General features: G+C 46.1%; 2 protein-coding genes across 7 annotated transcripts; one reads left to right on the top strand and one right to left on the bottom strand.

Annotated features, from left to right (window-relative positions):
• Positions 1 to 11: 11 nt before the first annotated feature.
• LOC142903260 (heterogeneous nuclear ribonucleoprotein L-like) lies at positions 12 to 8,374 on the bottom strand. 5 transcript variants are annotated; one of them, XM_076048806.1, is made up of 14 exons: positions 8,172 to 8,294; positions 4,883 to 5,037; positions 4,396 to 4,514; positions 3,742 to 3,973; positions 3,540 to 3,625; positions 2,869 to 2,965; positions 2,647 to 2,719; positions 2,100 to 2,159; positions 1,776 to 1,993; positions 1,547 to 1,668; positions 1,049 to 1,247; positions 812 to 869; positions 529 to 630; positions 12 to 347 (listed from the first exon to the last, which is right to left on the bottom strand). In XM_076048806.1, exons 2-14 carry the CDS (start codon positions 4,961 to 4,963, stop codon positions 292 to 294), a joined length of 1,503 nt encoding a protein of 500 aa, XP_075904921.1. In that variant the 5' UTR covers positions 4,964 to 5,037; positions 8,172 to 8,294; the 3' UTR covers positions 12 to 291. The 5 variants fall into 5 exon arrangements, with proteins under 5 accessions (XP_075904921.1, XP_075904919.1, XP_075904920.1 ...); XM_076048804.1 differs by lacking the exon at positions 4,883 to 5,037 and having other exon boundaries at positions 8,172 to 8,371; XM_076048805.1 differs by lacking the exon at positions 4,883 to 5,037 and having other exon boundaries at positions 529 to 627; positions 8,172 to 8,370.
• slc22a7a (solute carrier family 22 member 7a) lies at positions 7,225 to 14,843 on the top strand. Of its 2 annotated transcripts, XM_076048801.1 has the most exons (11): positions 7,225 to 7,355; positions 10,621 to 10,946; positions 11,133 to 11,236; positions 11,863 to 12,017; positions 12,750 to 12,918; positions 13,006 to 13,129; positions 13,398 to 13,507; positions 13,599 to 13,813; positions 13,891 to 13,999; positions 14,126 to 14,332; positions 14,453 to 14,843. In XM_076048801.1, the coding sequence occupies exons 2-11, from the start codon at positions 10,638 to 10,640 to the stop codon at positions 14,550 to 14,552; spliced, it is 1,602 nt and encodes a 533-aa protein (XP_075904916.1). In that variant the 5' UTR covers positions 7,225 to 7,355; positions 10,621 to 10,637; the 3' UTR covers positions 14,553 to 14,843. The 2 variants fall into 2 exon arrangements, with proteins under 2 accessions (XP_075904916.1, XP_075904917.1); XM_076048802.1 differs by lacking the exon at positions 7,225 to 7,355 and having other exon boundaries at positions 10,448 to 10,946.
• The last annotated feature ends 770 nt before the right edge of the window (positions 14,844 to 15,613 follow it).

The following is a 15,613-nucleotide window of genomic DNA, read 5'->3' as shown; positions in this document are numbered from 1 at the left end:
CCACTCCTTGCTTTTGCTAATTTAACATTTATTCATTGTGTTACAAAACTGAAAGCATCATTGCTAAATCATCAACAGCTGACAGACATTAACTAGCACTTCAGTAACTTCACTTTTTAACTTCCTCTCCTAGGTTTTTATTCATTTATCTTTGAAATTCCAATTTGTCCCGTCTTTTACCCCCTCTGGTGCCCCCAGCTGCCTTGCTCTTACTTGTCACCCCCCCCTCAACTCCTGGTTCCATCAAACTCCTGGCAACTGCACTGTTGATCTGGTTTGTAGTTTGTTGTCTCAAAGACGGGATGAGGTGGAGAAGCAGAGTTTCAGGGTGAAGGGGTTGGAAGTGTCTGCAGGGAGGAGAGAAAAGAGCTTTTACTTTAACAGCAGCAGTCGCTACTGCCTAATGCCTGACACCTAGTGGCCGCAGTTGATACCTATGAACCTCCTGCATGAATACATTTTTCTGAAAAAAAAAATGCACAGTTTATATTTTTGTCTGGTATAAGTGTTGCAACACTTGCGACTCACTGGGTATCCGGATCTGGTGGTGATTGAGGACAGTCAGAGCCTCCACTGCCTCAGTTTTACTCTCAAACTCCAGCAGACCAGACAGAGTCTTGGAGTTTGCTGCTTTGGGGGGCAATGGTATATAATATGGAAAAGGTTGAGGTGGAAGACAAAGAAAGAAAGAAAGAAAGAAAGAAAGAAAGAAAGAAAGAAAGAAAGAAAGAAACTGATTCAGTGCTGTGCTCCTCCATTAAAATGCTTTTTGCTTTTTTTCCACAGCCGATCCCTTTCGCATGAAACTCACATTTGGCATCGAATGCCTTAAACTTGACTAACGTGGGGACGTCATGCTCAGAGCAGAGCTGCAAAGACAAAAATAGGAAGCTAAAAAGTCAGTTTTGAACTCATTAGCCCTGATGTTTGAATCACACGTGTTTCCAAACTAGTCTTGCTATTATGGGGGCTTGCCACTAGGTCGTATAAACAGCCCAAGTTGACTCTTTGGCGTTCACCTCCCTTCTTCCACACCCAGTGCCACTACCTTCTGCATTTGATGCTGGCTGAGAGTGGGTGGAGCATTGTAGAAGTGCAGGACGGTGGCAGGCGCCTGGATGATGTTCCTACCGCTCTGCGCACTGCTGAAGCGGTTGTTCCTGGTCAGACTGAAGTCCCGGTAACTGCTGCTGCCGTCAGGCAGCTCAAACACCTGACTGGGAATCACCGCCTGCTGCTTGGACACACTGGGGAGGAGGTTGTGGTCATAAAAGAATCCTCAGTTTACTAGCTATCAATATTGACAACAAGAATAGTCAACACTAACTAGTGCACTTTGTTTAGAGGTGTACAGGGTCAACACATGACTTGTGCAATTTGTTTTTGCCAATTTCTGGAATTGCCAGGAACTACACAGAATCAGAATCAACGCCTCTGAAACTTCAACCTATTATCTGCCATTTTTCAAAGCTGTTTCTTCATCTCTCTGTCTCCGCTGACCTCTGAACTTCTGTTGGGTCTTGGAGACCGAAACCCCTGGACTCACCAGACGTTGAGCTTTGTGCCAAACACCTTAATGCCGTTGAGGTGGCTGACGCTTCGATACGCTGCGTACTCGTCCCCCATTTCGACCAGTGATGTGCCGGGGATGCTTTTCATGAACTTCACCTGGGTCAAAACATCAACAGCTGACTAGGGTTTAAGGTACTCCCAAAAAAGAAACAGTACTAAAATCCTAACCCGGTCTTTCTGGGAACAGGGTAAGGATGCCTCACCTTCTCGACATTTCCATACAGACAGAAGAGGTTGAAGACACGGTTGCAGTTCATCTTGGTCGGATGGAGGCCGCTCACCATGGTCACTGAGCTGGAGGCTCCCAGGCCCACGAAGGAGGAGGACTTGTGGAGGTGCAGTGGATACGAAACTGTATCTTGCATGTCCCTGCTGCTCCTTCTGCACCTGCTGTTAGTAGGCGGCAGGGGGCACTGTGGGTCTAGATCGGGGATAGGGAGGACATGACACAAGACATTACCAGCACTGAAGAACTGAACACAGCAGTGATCGCCATGACGTTCAGAGCATTGTGAGTCTGTCTATACCGTGGCTATAAGAGGGGTAATCTCCCAGGATGGCCTGACGCTGCCTCCCCTTCCCTCGGTCTGCAACACACACACACACACACACACACACACACACACACACACACACATGGCAGCTGATATGAGAGCACAGTCCACATAAAAATACTTTTTCAGCATAGGCAACAGCTTCATCGGCCACCACCTCCAGGCTGAAGGGGAACCCACAAACAGGCCACATTCTTCTACTCAGAGCAACATCTGCCCTGTTTTTTTATTGTGCGAAAAACATTTTTAATCATTTCTTTATTTGAGAAAGTTGTGATAGTGTAGATGTGTGTGACCGAGGTCCCTTAGTGAAGCTCTTCGCAGAGGGTGCAGCATGCCTGTGAGTATGTTGTAGGTATGTGTCCATGTGTGCATGCAGCGTGTGTGTGTGTGTGTGTGTGTGTGTGTGTGTGTGTGTGTGTGTGTGTGTGTGTGTGCGTGTGTGTGTGTGTGTGCATGTGTTTGGGGGAGTGTGTGTGTGTGTGTGTGTGTGTGTGTGTGTGTGTGTGTGTGTGTGTACCTCGGCGCAGGGGGAAAGGTTTGCTGTAATCCCAGCTGCTACTGTCATTGCGGATGACGTTCAGTTTGTTGGGCTGCAGGGGGTGAGAGAGCAACGACACCTCTGGGTGTGTGTGTGTGTGGGGGCACGAGCATGATGCCACGCGTGTGTGTGTTTCAGTTCTGTGTCTGCCCACGGTGTGTGTGTGTGTGCGTGTGTGTGTGTGTGTGTGTGTGTGTTTACCCGGGCATATTCAATCTTGAGTGTGCAGCAGCCGGCGTAGATATCGGCGCCATTCAGCTCCAGCTTGGCCCTCCGGGCGTCAACCACCGACTCAAATGTTAACAGGTTCATTAAGGACAACCTCTCATTCCAACATCCATCTATTCGTCCATCCGTCCATCCATTCAACCGTCCGCTCATTCATCCATCATTGGCAGGGTCACACTCTGGACCAGTCGCCACACAAAGAGAACCCAACAACCACCCTCACTCACATCTACAGTCAAACGTGCATGTCTTTGGTGCGTGGGAGGAACCCAAGTTTCAGGGAGAACATGCCACCTCCACATGGAAAGGCCTGCGTGGAACCCTGTCCAATCAGGAACCAATAAATGCTCCACAGTGCCCTGGACAGGGAGACATTCTTGGATCCCCTCCGCTTCATATGTGCTATTAAACTGAACTTCTAGAAGGTTACACTAAAATTGTAGTCGTGAGACCTGGCGAAGATCAATCCTAACTCGGATTGAAGCTAGCGGCCTTTTTGTCATAGTGGGTAACGCCTTGCTTAATGCTGCCACAGTACAGTCCTCAATGAGGTTAGAGACCAGTAAGCAAGAGAAAGAAAGGAGATGTGATACACATAATTCAACATATTAACGAGACCACGTACGGCCAGACATTCAGGATATTCCACCATGGCCTGGATGCCGTTGCGCCTGAAGATGACAATTCGTAGCACGTTGCCGGCTGGGTTGCAGACAGCGTAGAGAACATCCTGAGAAAGACACAACGGCTGTAAAATGTGTTTCCTCACAGACTTCACTAGAGAGGGAACAGCAGAGGAATCAGTCTCAGGGTCGCAGTGTCACAGTGGTGCCGGAGGGGACTTACAGTCGTGATGGGGTACAGCGGGTTCTGGACAGACAGCAGCAGAACTTTGTTACCGCCAGCAGGGTCGTCAGCATTGGCCGGCCTGGTAATCCTCTTGCTGGTGGAGAAGTTGAAGAAGGCTCGCTGATCGGCCACCAGGATGGCCTTGCTCGTCGTCACACAGCACTCAGCACTGTCCATGCTGTCAAACTCCACCAGGGCCTGCCGTTTAAACGGCATCATCATCACGTAGCTGCAAACGGAGCGAGGGGGAAGGTGGAGCATAAGTCCAAGCAGGCAGCCTGCAGTGAAAACTGATAATGGTGACCAGGTTAGCACAGTGAAGATTTTAAGGTGGTACGAACAATTTGAAGCGTCGCCGCTGTTAAATGTTCAATCCCCAACTAACCAAGTTAGCGTATTAGATTCTTAAAAACAATTACTACATGACAAAAGATCCAAGCCCTAACATATCCATTTAATCAGCCAAAAATACCTGGTTACCTGAGAAATGCTGTGGCAAGGCTGAGTGCGCCACCTGCTGACCGGAAGATACAAACAGCACCTATCTTTGCCCTTACAATAAAACTTGAAGCTTGAGCATTTTCCATCTCAAAGGACCTTGTACAAAAAGTGAGTGTGCAAGTTGTTCCTCTAAATGTGTGTGGCTTGTACCAAATGTTGCCAAACTTGTTAAGCGCCTCCACCAGGTCAGCCTCCACCACAGCCTCGGCGAGTCCTCGGACATGGACCACTGGTGAGGGCGGGATCCGGTGGTCGTCGTCCATGTTGTCCTGCAGAGGTTCAAACACACCTATGCTATTCATCATTTTTCCTGCCATGGCTTTCAGGTACGGGACGGGCAGTCAATGATAGAAGCTTTAGTTCCAGCTCCTGTTAGGTCTTGTCCCCACACAGGTGGTGGGAGTAGCAGGAAGTGCTTCAGAACTCCCTGTAAACCTGACTGGACTGACCTGGACCATTTCTCAGAGTTGCAAGAGTTCCAACACACAGAGAAAAAGCAAAATAGACCCGGCCCTTAACTTCTTCATTCTCAAAAGAACCAAAGGTAAAGCAACTTTTTTGTCCTTATGCTAATGTACAATGAAACTGCTAATCAGAATAGAAGGTTCGTCCTGAGCCGCCGCCACTTCGGACTAACCTGACCGAAGTATCTTGACATGCTTTTGGAAGATGGTGGTGAGGGAAACCAAAGCACCCCAAGGAAACACGAGGAGAACATGTAAATTCCACATAGAAAGATAGAAAGAGTGGCCAGCCAGCCATGGATTCAAATCCTGGATCTTCTTGCACAACCTATGGGAGATATGAAGTGATGTTCCAGCCAAAGCTTTTGGGAATTGATCAAAAATAGGAGACAAAGGGTAATGCCATCAAAGGGGCGAAAACAAAAAGAACAAACCTCTTCTATGGCCAGATCGGCCCCAATCAAGCACCAACAACCAGAGATAGCCACACCGCCGTATCCAAACATGTAAATTAATTGACAATCACAATCACAATCACTTCAGGCACATTACATACAGACATTTATTCAGATTAGACAGTGATGTGATTCAGCAACTTCTAGCGATTAGCAGCTTTACTAAAAAGTTGACGTGCTTTTAGAAAGGCGCCACTGGCGAATCAGAGTTGCAGCAAAAGGTTTCAACTGCTGGCCATGTGTAGGTGAGATGAAATCTCAAAGGAAGTTGAATCCGTTTCGGTGAGGGGTGCTGACGTGCAACACATCAGGGTGCAGTCCCTGCACCCTGACGTGTTGCTGTGCAGCAGGTGGAGGCAGGCAATCATGATGCACTGCAGCAATTTGATGCTCCTGTCACAGCGTAAAAAAGAAGGTCTGAAAATCTGACTGATCTTCAGACCTTCAGTTTAGTTGATGACGCTCTGGTTTTAGGCGCACTGACTCCGCTGAACTTAGCAGCTACTCTACTGACCTTCCAGGGAAGGTCGTTTTTAGAGGCAGAATAAGTCAGCTCGTGTCATTTTTTAAAAATCAAAAATCACACAGTTATTAATTAGCTAGCCAACACACTATTGAGGCTTTGACAATATGTTAGAACCCAGGATTCGGTTGGTCAGTTTTTGCCACTGTTAACTGCACTGTGGTTCACTTCAGTATAACTATTAGTCAGTATTTGGTTGTTTGTTTTCCCCGTCTGTCAAGTCGAGCTGATCTCAAGCCTTTATCAGCACGTCTCTTCACAGAATACCAATGGCTATTTGTAGAAACTGTGGTTTTGTACTGCTGCAGCATAGCGGTAGTAAAGACGAACCAAGCATAAAAAGTTGGCTATCATTGACGAAAGAGGTAAAAACCTGGTTGCCACGGCGACAGAAAGTGACCGCTTGCGAGCTGCCTTTCTTATCTGCCGTCCTTCACCTTTTCATCACAGCTGTCCACCCCGATCGCTGCACTACAATTAGCCGTGTCGAGCGCTGAGCTAATGAGCTCTGGACTAAGAGAACTAAGAGAACTAAGAGACTAAAAAAAACAATAATAAAAACAATATAAAAAAACAGAACAGTAAAAGCAAGTACACAGAGCAAAACAGAAATAAGAAAAAGGGGATACAAAATGTCAACGTGCTAATGGGTATTAAGCCTCCCTAAATAAATAAGTCTTCAAAAAAGGGAAGAGAAAGGAAAGGAGGACTGCAAAGTTCAAGTCAGTGACCCTATCCACCATTCATCCATCCACTATCAATCCATCCATCTATCCATCCACCAGCCATCCATCTATTCATTATTAATCATCCATCATCCATCATCTATCCAGGCCCAGTGTGCAGGATTTAGTGCAGAATCTAGAGGTGATGTTGTTGTTGTGTGATATTGTTAAAACGAAAAAAACCTCGTCCTTGCAATGGGCAACAATGCAATTGTTTGTTGTTGTTACCAACGTGTAAAGACAACAGGGCTGGCGAGGAAAGAAAAGGCTTGTTCAAACAGAATGCGGCAGTGAACTGAGATCGTGTCTGATCACACAAGATTATTTGAGTTCTCATGTGGCTTCGCTCTGTCTGTAGGCCGGTGCGTGTGCGCCTGGACATGTTTATCCTCACCAAGGTCGACAGATGGCCTCACTTCCTGCTGTGTGCAGTCATTTCCTGCAACACGGCCAGAGGCTCAGAGCCAGACTGCAGACCAACTGTGTGTGTGTCACTTGACACTCTGAGACAATGATTTGGTGACTAGATTGTGTGATTGTTGTTTAATACCTTGTTGACACTTTGACACATTGCATTAATGTCAGTTGGCACCGCGTCTGAGAGTGCTGAGGTGTAAAAAGAACAATCACAACCTGCTTGACATTTTTTTTCTGATTGTTTTTTGAACACACAACTACTCAAGCGTCTTACGTGAACACCACAGCCACCACCACGCGTTACTGAGGGTAGCTTCAGTTTTGCTCTTCACTGGCCGCTGTGGTTTCTCATGTTTGTCAGCAGCAACCGACGTTGTGTTTGCAGGAAACACTGGCAAAGACGAAAAGTAAGGTGTTCACTTCCTCCTTCATGCGGGTTCTTTGCAGGAACGATGATGGAGATCAGAAACAACAGCAAGAACAAGAACAAGAACAAGAAGACAACGAACAAGAAGAAGAACAAAAGGTTTGTCCTGTACTTCTGTTTGTTGAGGCACAGGCCCTTTAAAAGACAACTTTTTACGCCCCGTGAAAGGGAACCAACGCTTCTCCCATGTTAGTGACCTCATCCCCTGCCAGGCAATGACTCCACCAGCTAAAACAAAAAAAAATTCCTTCCTCCTCCAAATAATCCACAAGGTCTATAAGATCATCAGCGGGTACGACTCCATGAACCATCAGTAATCAGACCCAATAGTCCCTGCAACGGGGAACCTCTGACTGGTTCTCTTCCCTCGTGTTTCAAACCAGGAGGACAAGGAGGATTTTTTTTATTTTTTGGTGTCGCACTTTTAAAAGAAAACACAACAACAAGCCAGATTGGTCCGGCAGCTCCAGACTGACCAAAAACCCCACAGCATTGCGGTAAAGCCACACATAAGGTACAGTCAATTATACTTCTCAACTCATTGGCAACAAGGCAGTGTTAGCAGGAAGCTACAAACAGAGGGCTTAGCATGTTGTTTCCTGGAGTCTGGACCCCACAAATCCAGAACCAAAACCTCCTGAGGTCTGGCTGCAGAACCGGGTCGCTAGAGATGTCCAAGTGAACTTCACCAATTCCTCCTCTCACCAATCCTGAAACCTTTAACTTGGCCCTCAGAGCCAGAGTTCTCCAGCATCAGATTGATATTGGTGGTGGTGTGGGACTGGGTGCTCGGTGAGGGCCAGGTCACAGATCCCCCATCATCACTACCACTACCAGTGTCAGGACACATGAAGGCCAACCCAGGTCTCACTGAGCCACTTCCTGCTACCGTGGGAACAGTTACCATTCTCCTACCTTCTCGCCGCTTTTATGTCTCCTGCTGCTCCTTACGGCCTCCTCCTCTTCCTCTTCCGTCTCCCCCCCAATGCGAAGGCGCTTCGCCGGCCTCTGTCCTCCATCGTGCTCTTTCTCCTCCATCACAGAGACTCACAGTGAGGTTGGACTCACCAAACACTTTCCTCACTCTCTCTCTCCCTCCTCTACGCTCTCTCGCTCTCTTTCCCTCTCTCTTTTTCTCTCTGCTGCAGAGATCATACAGAGTGCAGAGCTCTCACTCTTGGATTCGTTCAGAAGATACGTTTCTCTTCCAGAAGGCAAATTTCCTCACAGCTTCTTCAGTTTGTGGGACTTTATTCACTTCAACTCTGTTTTTCACTCTTTTCGTTCACAGTAAAATGTGTTAACAAAAGCAAAGTCCCGCCAAGCCAGCATGAAGCTAGCATGCGGCTAAAAATGGAACTTAAAAGGAGGGAAAAAAAATTGTGCCAATAGAACCATGTGAAATGTTTTGCAATGAGCCTTTTATAAGCTTCAGAAGCCCCCTACTCGTCTCTGCTGAAAAATCCTCCAGTGTTTGTTTTTTTTATTTTGGTAACTAAGTTTTTTCTTGTCAAGTACAAGGTTTGTTCCTGCATATTGTTCACTTAAGGTTCGAAAAAGGCACAACAACAAAAACAAAAAAAATAAGGGTTGGTGAACTTCCTGACTGACAAAGTCCCCACCCCCACACATAGAGGTCAGGTGACCACAGCGACTGCGCACCTGGTGATGGAGATGAAGCTGAAAAACCGGGTTACTTCAGGCTCAGCGAGGAGAGAAGTGGAACATGAAGATCTTATTAGAGCCAAGTCGAGCTGACTATAAATGAAACATTGTCACAGTGTGACTTTTTGAGTTTGTCTCCCTCCTCTGGCAGAGTCAAGGAATAAACCCGTCATACCCGCTTCCGTCTGGAGCCTCAACTCTCCAAGTTTCTTTGTGCAGAAGATGAGAAAAAAACTGAGGTGTTTATCCAGATCACAGACGTTGAAAGAAAGAACCTGATTTTTATTACAGTGCTGTAAAAACTTCAGTTGCCCCCAAAATAAAAAGGAAACAAGATGATGTCTGGTCACAAGGTGGAGCGATCAGTTTATCAGATGCTTGTATAGTGATAAAGTGGTCCTGAAGGTTAGGGAACCAGTCTAACAGGTCCCAACAGGTGTCCAGATTAACCTAACGCTTCGCCAATGATTGTCATCACTTGGAATCCTAGCATTTACAGAGCGACCACAGTCTCCGCAGACCAACGACTCTGCAAGTCCAGGTGAGTGACACAATGCAGAGTTTTGTTGGTTTGTCCTGGTATTCGGGCACAGATTTCTCGCAGCATCCGCCTGTCTCTCTGAGGAATCTCTTGCGGTCGTTTGCTGACCCCCTGTCAGCACAGAAAATCTTGGACCTTTTAAGTTTCCCTCGATCTCCAGAAAGTGTAGTGTGTAGTGATTGGAGCAATAGTAGTTTCAATGCTTTTAGTAGTGGCAGTGGTATTATTAATATTGTCAGTATTGTTGTTGTTGTTGTTGTTGTTGTAATACTTTAAATGTCAATGACATGTAGTGTGAAGTGAAGCTGTGAAGAGAATCACAAGGTTGATGCCAGAGGGTCACCACCAGTCAAGACCGTTAAATCATCCCACCGAAACACTTCAGTCTCGGCGCATTGGGGTTTTTTTGGTTTTGGGTTTTTGGTTTTGTGTGTTTGTTTTTGTTTTATGAAATTAGCTGTTAAAAAGTAAATCTGTGTCATCGACTGGTGTTTTTCAAAAAGTCATGTGAGGGGCCAAAATATGGTTGAGGTTGAGGCCTTCAGGGCACCAGAAGTCAGTAAAGGGTGTAGAAGGAAACCAGAACAAACAAACAAAAGTTGAAACCAATTGAATTAGAGCACAAACATGATGTTTACTGGTGGAGATCAATACAGTACATCCGCACCAGCTGGAACATCGCCATCACACCGTAGAGTCACACTGAATATGTCCCTCAAGGCATTGTGAATGGTAGCAGACAACTGCTGCGTCGTTTGCCGTGAGGGGATGCGGGGTGAAGATGGAGGATGGTGTTTCTCAGAATGCACTCATTAACCATGGTGAAGAAAAAAAATTAGAGACACAAGAATGTTTTGTGGTTTGGTACTGAAGTTTGTTTTTGAAGAAATATACTGACAGATGTATATTTGACATTTTTTTAAATTAATGTTAGTCTGGAGCACTGCAACGTCTGAACAAAATTATATTCTTCATTCATTGGTCATCCTCAAAACAGCGTGACTCGTGAACGTCGAGAGCAAATCAGGCGGAAATCTCAGATCATATGAAGAGTTTCTTCCTGCGCCTTCCTCCCAGGGTGCCTCCCTCCCAGCCCGCCAGTCTTGGATCATCCTCCGAGGTAAACAAACAGTCTGACCACTGCTCTCTCCTTCTCAGTCTCCTTAGCCGCCAGCATGAGGTTTGAGGAAGTCTTGGAAGTCGTGGGCGGCTTCTCCAGGTTTCAGCTGCTCACGCTCTGCATCCTCTGCCTGCCGCGGGCCATCCTCCCGCTGCACTTCCTCCTGCACAACTTTGTCTCGGCCACGCCCCGTCACCGCTGTGCCAGCCAGGAGGTCACGGCCTGGCCGCTGGAGGTCTCCCCGCCGTCGCTGCAGGACGTGGCAGTGGGCTCATGCACAGTCTACGATGGGAACGCCTCAGTATCCTGTCCTGAGGGCTGGACCTACGACCGATCCCAGTTCACTTCCACCACGGCCACAGAGGTAGAGCTGTCTGGTTGACTTGACTGTCTGTGTGGAAGTCTTTCTTTCCAAATGATTTAATAGAGGAGCCAATTATGCAGCCACCCAAGGATTCAGCAGCTCTTCAGGAAAACAAGGTTTCACACAGTGTGTGTGTGTGTGTGTGTGTGTGTGTGTGTGTGTGTGTGTGTGTGTGTGTTCCCGCAGTGGGACCTGGTGTGTGATGACAAATGGCTGAACCAAACTCTGGCCACGTACTTCTTCCTCGGGGTCATGATCGGAGCCGTCATCTTTGGACAGCTGTCAGACCGGTGAGTTTGTTTGTCTTTTTCAAAAAAAAACAATTCAATTCAATTCAATTCAATTCCTAATTATTATTCAAATACTTTATTGTCACCGTCAACATTGTCATCAACGTAAACTGCGAAAATCACACACACATGCATGCACACATACTCTATCAAGTTATATTTATTTTAACTTGTTTTTTGTACGTTATATTGTTTTTATATACACTTTTGTTCATTCTTACTGTCATGTGGGGCTGCTTAAACTGATTTTCGCAGTTAATTGTGGTGACAATTTTGACAGTGACAGTACTGAATTGAATTGAAGTGAAGTGAATTGAAGTAAAGTGAATTGAATTGAATCTAAAGCTCTCAAGGTTTGTTTTAAAATTAAAATATTATTTTATTATTGTGGGCAAAGCTGTGATTGCTTCAATCTGGTCACAGGAAAATTGTTATTATTACAATTAGTAACATGTGATTTTTATTACGAAACACTTTGCTCACTGGTTGTTGTAAAGAAACTGTTCCATAAAGAAACGTTTGACAAGATTTTGTGTGTGTGTGTGTGTGTGTGTGTGTGTGTGTGTGTGTGTGTGTGTGTGTGTGTGTGTGTGTGTGTCTCTGTGTCTGTGTGTCTGTATTTTCAGGTTTGGCCGGAAGCCAATGCTACTACTTTCCTTCGTCATGGCCACTGTGACAGGCATTAGTGCCGCCTTCTCCACCTCCTATGTCATGTTCGCAGTCAGCCGAACGCTGTGTGGCGTGGCGCTGAGCGGGCTGTCGCTGATCACAAACGTCCTCAGTGAGAAAGACACAAAGAGACAGTGAACTGTGATAGAAAGGTGTTTGGTGGAGGTCTCGATTCTCCCTTATGCTGCCACTGCTCCTTCACTCATTTATTCAATTAACCCCATTTAGATGCCCAAACAATTTTTGCTTGGTTGTTGTTTCGGGCCACACACCACTTGAATCTTTCTTCTGTTCAATCTTCTGTTGTTTTTTTTTGTTGGCTCAGTTTTAGACAGGCATGTGACCTACACTGGAATTCAACTCATGAATCCCTGAATTTAAAAGGCAGGAATCAGAAACATTATGGTTTGAAACCAGTTCTTGTCATTTGTTTTGTCTCTTCCGATACTTCCACTCGCAAACTTACCTGAAAACACTAAAAAAAATTGAGCCACACTTGGAACATCGCCATCACACCGTAGAGTCACACTGAATATGTCCCTCAAGGCATTGTGAATGGTAGCAGACAACTGCTGGGTCGCTTGCCGTGAGGGGATGCGGGGTGAAGATGGAGGATGGTGTTTCTCAGAATGCACTCATTAACCATGGTGGCTGCCGTGTTACCAGCAAGAGGTAGTTGGCTGGACTAGCTAGCCAGCAGCAGTTTGTCTGGGTCTGAGGTCTCTTGTCTTGATGCTAATTTTAAACACATCCCAGCTGGACGCAAGCTATGAGTCCAGCAGTCTTCTGACTGAGGGCATCCAGTGGAGCTAATCTTGGCCTGCTTTTCGCACTTCTTGACAAGGTATTGAGTGGACCGACGTGAAGCATCGAACGTTCATGGGCACCATCGCCAGCTTGTCATGGAGCCTGGGGATCATGGTCCTGGCCCTGCTGGCATACCTCATTCGTGACTGGAGGTACCTCACCCTGGCGGTGACGGCCCCCTGCCTCGTAGGCATCTTCTCTTGGTGGTGAGGCGAATCGCAGGCCGGTTTTCTCCATCTGCCTGGGCCGGACACACATTTTAGAGGATTTGCTATTCCTCTCCTCTATCCCAGGTGGCTTCCGGAATCAGCCCGCTGGCTGTTGGCCAATGGCAAAGCAGAGAGGGCCAAGACGTATCTGGTGCGGTGTGCAAAAATGAACAAGAAGAGCAGGAACTTGGCCAAACTGGATACTGAGGTAACTCACTGTGAAGTCTTAAATGCAGCAAAGAGCCATTGCTCTCTGCAACCGTCACTATTGAGTGATCAGCACCAACCTTCCTTAGGTCTGTAACAGTCCCAAGTCCAGTTGGAGAACATCTTTGAAGGTCTAGCAAGTCTGGGACCAGTAGCTTGAAAGAACTGATGTTTGCAGTGAAACAGTCTGAGACGGAGCTGAAGGTTGATTACCTCATAGACAAGTTACTCCTCAACGAGTCGGGTCTGTGTCACTGTGCCACTTGCAGACGCTGAACAGGGTGGCAGCATCTGAGGTGACGGCCAAGAGACACTCTTACCTGGATCTAGTCAGAACCCGCCAGCTGAGGAAAATCACTCTGGTCTCGGGATTGTTCTGGTACCAGAATTATTACTTGAGTGAGTGTAAAACCATGCCGACGGCACCCTGCATTACACTGCATTACGCATTACACTCCCTGTGCCTACAGGTTTGCGGTCGGCTTCATGTACTACGGGATCAGTTTTAAAATCTCCGGCTTCGGCGTCGACATCTACCTCACACAGCTCATCTACGGCGCCATTGAGGTTCCTGCCAAAATCACAACTTTCTTCGCCGTGGATTGGATTGGCCGGCGGAACAGCCAAGCAATCTTTCTGATCGTCACGGGAGCTCTGATTGGACTGAACACGGCTATACCTCTAGGTGGCGACACCCTGTTCTTGTCGCTAGTCATGACCTAAAGTTGTTCTCCAGTTAAACCGTAGACTTTTCTGTTCCAGAACACTCTGTCGTTCGAATGTGTGTGGCTGTGGTAGCAAAGGGATTCTCTGAGGCGTCATTCACCACAGCGTTCCTTTACACAACCGAACTCTTCCCAACCGTCCTCAGGTACAACTCAAATTTCAGGTTGAAGATGGTATTGGGTTTGTCCAAGACGGGGACTTTTTTCTTGTTAAGTTTGATGGGTATCTGAGTGGAATGACAACTGATGGTCGCGATTGCATTGCCATGCAGACAGTCTGGGATGGGCTTCACCTGCGGCGTCTGTCGGTTGGGTGGCTCCCTGGCTCCGCTCCTCATGCTCCTGGAGGATGTCTGGCTCTTTCTACCACCGCTCATCTTTGCCGCATCGGGCATCGCCAGCGGCTTTCTGGTCTTCATGCTCCCAGAGACGCTCAACGTATGTCTGCCCGAACATGTGGTAGACATAGAGGAAGGCAGGTAAGAAAGCGCGCTTCCGAGCGTGACACTCAATAAGTCCCATCAGTGCTTTGAAAATACAGATCCTTGATTGAAGGTCTTCATTCTGAAGTGGTTCAGTGGCTTCCTTGTTTGTTCCAGACACCGGCTGGACAATGGAGACAACCCTGCAAAAACTGAGTTGAATCACATCGAACAAGAAGGTGCAGCATTTCCCCGGGCATGCTCGGATACAACCTAGTAGTAGTCATCTGACTGTTTCATTCCCGGTGCTCAAAGTAAATGAATGTTCAGACTAATAGAGTTGTCAGTTTATTTAGTGTTTAAAATGTTAGATGAGTAATACGTTTTAGTGTGGAAAACAACATGCTGATTTTTGCAGATGATTTTTTTCCCCCCTGAGTTACACTGATTGCTTTTTTCATTTAAATCAAATATTTACTCGCACTACTGAGCCTTTTTTTTAGGGTATTTGTCTATGAATGTAAAACTGACTATAATGGTTTGTCAAAGTACAAGTTATAAGAACTAATAAAAAATTTGACTTATACATATTCATCTTCAAATTCTGCAAACTTCATGTTGTGCTTTTTTGCTTTTTTCAACTTGATATGGAAAATAATTTATTTATTTTTCTTTGCTGATTAAGATTTTCAGCTTATTAAAACTACAAAAAAAAGTTTTTGAATTTGATTTTTTTTTGTAAGCTGCAAGACCTAATCAGCAAAATCCAAAGAAATAAAACCTTGAAATATATTGATTTGCATATTATTCGTTTATATAATATGTCAAATTTACCTTTTAAGTTGAATTGCAGAAATACAACAACCTTTTCAGGATATTTTAATTTTGTGGGTAGTACCTGTACATTTGGGACCTTAAAATTGGCTCGTGCCTTTAAAATACATCCATGCTCGTGCCTAGAAGTCTAAATTTGGGGCAAATTCTCCCGCGGGTCCGCGGTGCGGGACAGTCTTGTGCCTGAGTAAAAATAAAAATAAAGAAAAACTCGTAAATAACAGAATAATTCGGCAACAAATGTCAAATTTTCTTGACCGGGTAGTTGTTTTGTGACCCCAAAAATTAGATCAATTATTTACAACTCACCCTTAGTCAAAGGTTTGGCTGTTTCGACCACATATTTCTTTTCAGGCTGCTGCTAGGCTGCCTCAACCGAACCGGTCACCATGGTCGCTGCGAGAGAAACAGCTGATTTCTAAAGGTGAGGTTCGTCTGTGGCACAGCGAAGCGAAGTTTTGTGGTTTGTATCCCGCTCGAAATCTGTAAGTGTGTGTGCTGCTG

This window comes from Nelusetta ayraudi, unplaced genomic scaffold (genome assembly GCF_046127955.1).
Source record: "Nelusetta ayraudi isolate G7.1 ecotype Tasmania unplaced genomic scaffold, CSIRO-AGI_Nayr_v1 ptg000109l, whole genome shotgun sequence".
Classification (NCBI taxonomy): domain Eukaryota; kingdom Metazoa; phylum Chordata; class Actinopteri; order Tetraodontiformes; family Monacanthidae; genus Nelusetta; species Nelusetta ayraudi.
Note: the sequence above shows the minus strand (reverse complement) of the source record. Positions and strands in the feature narration are given on the sequence as shown.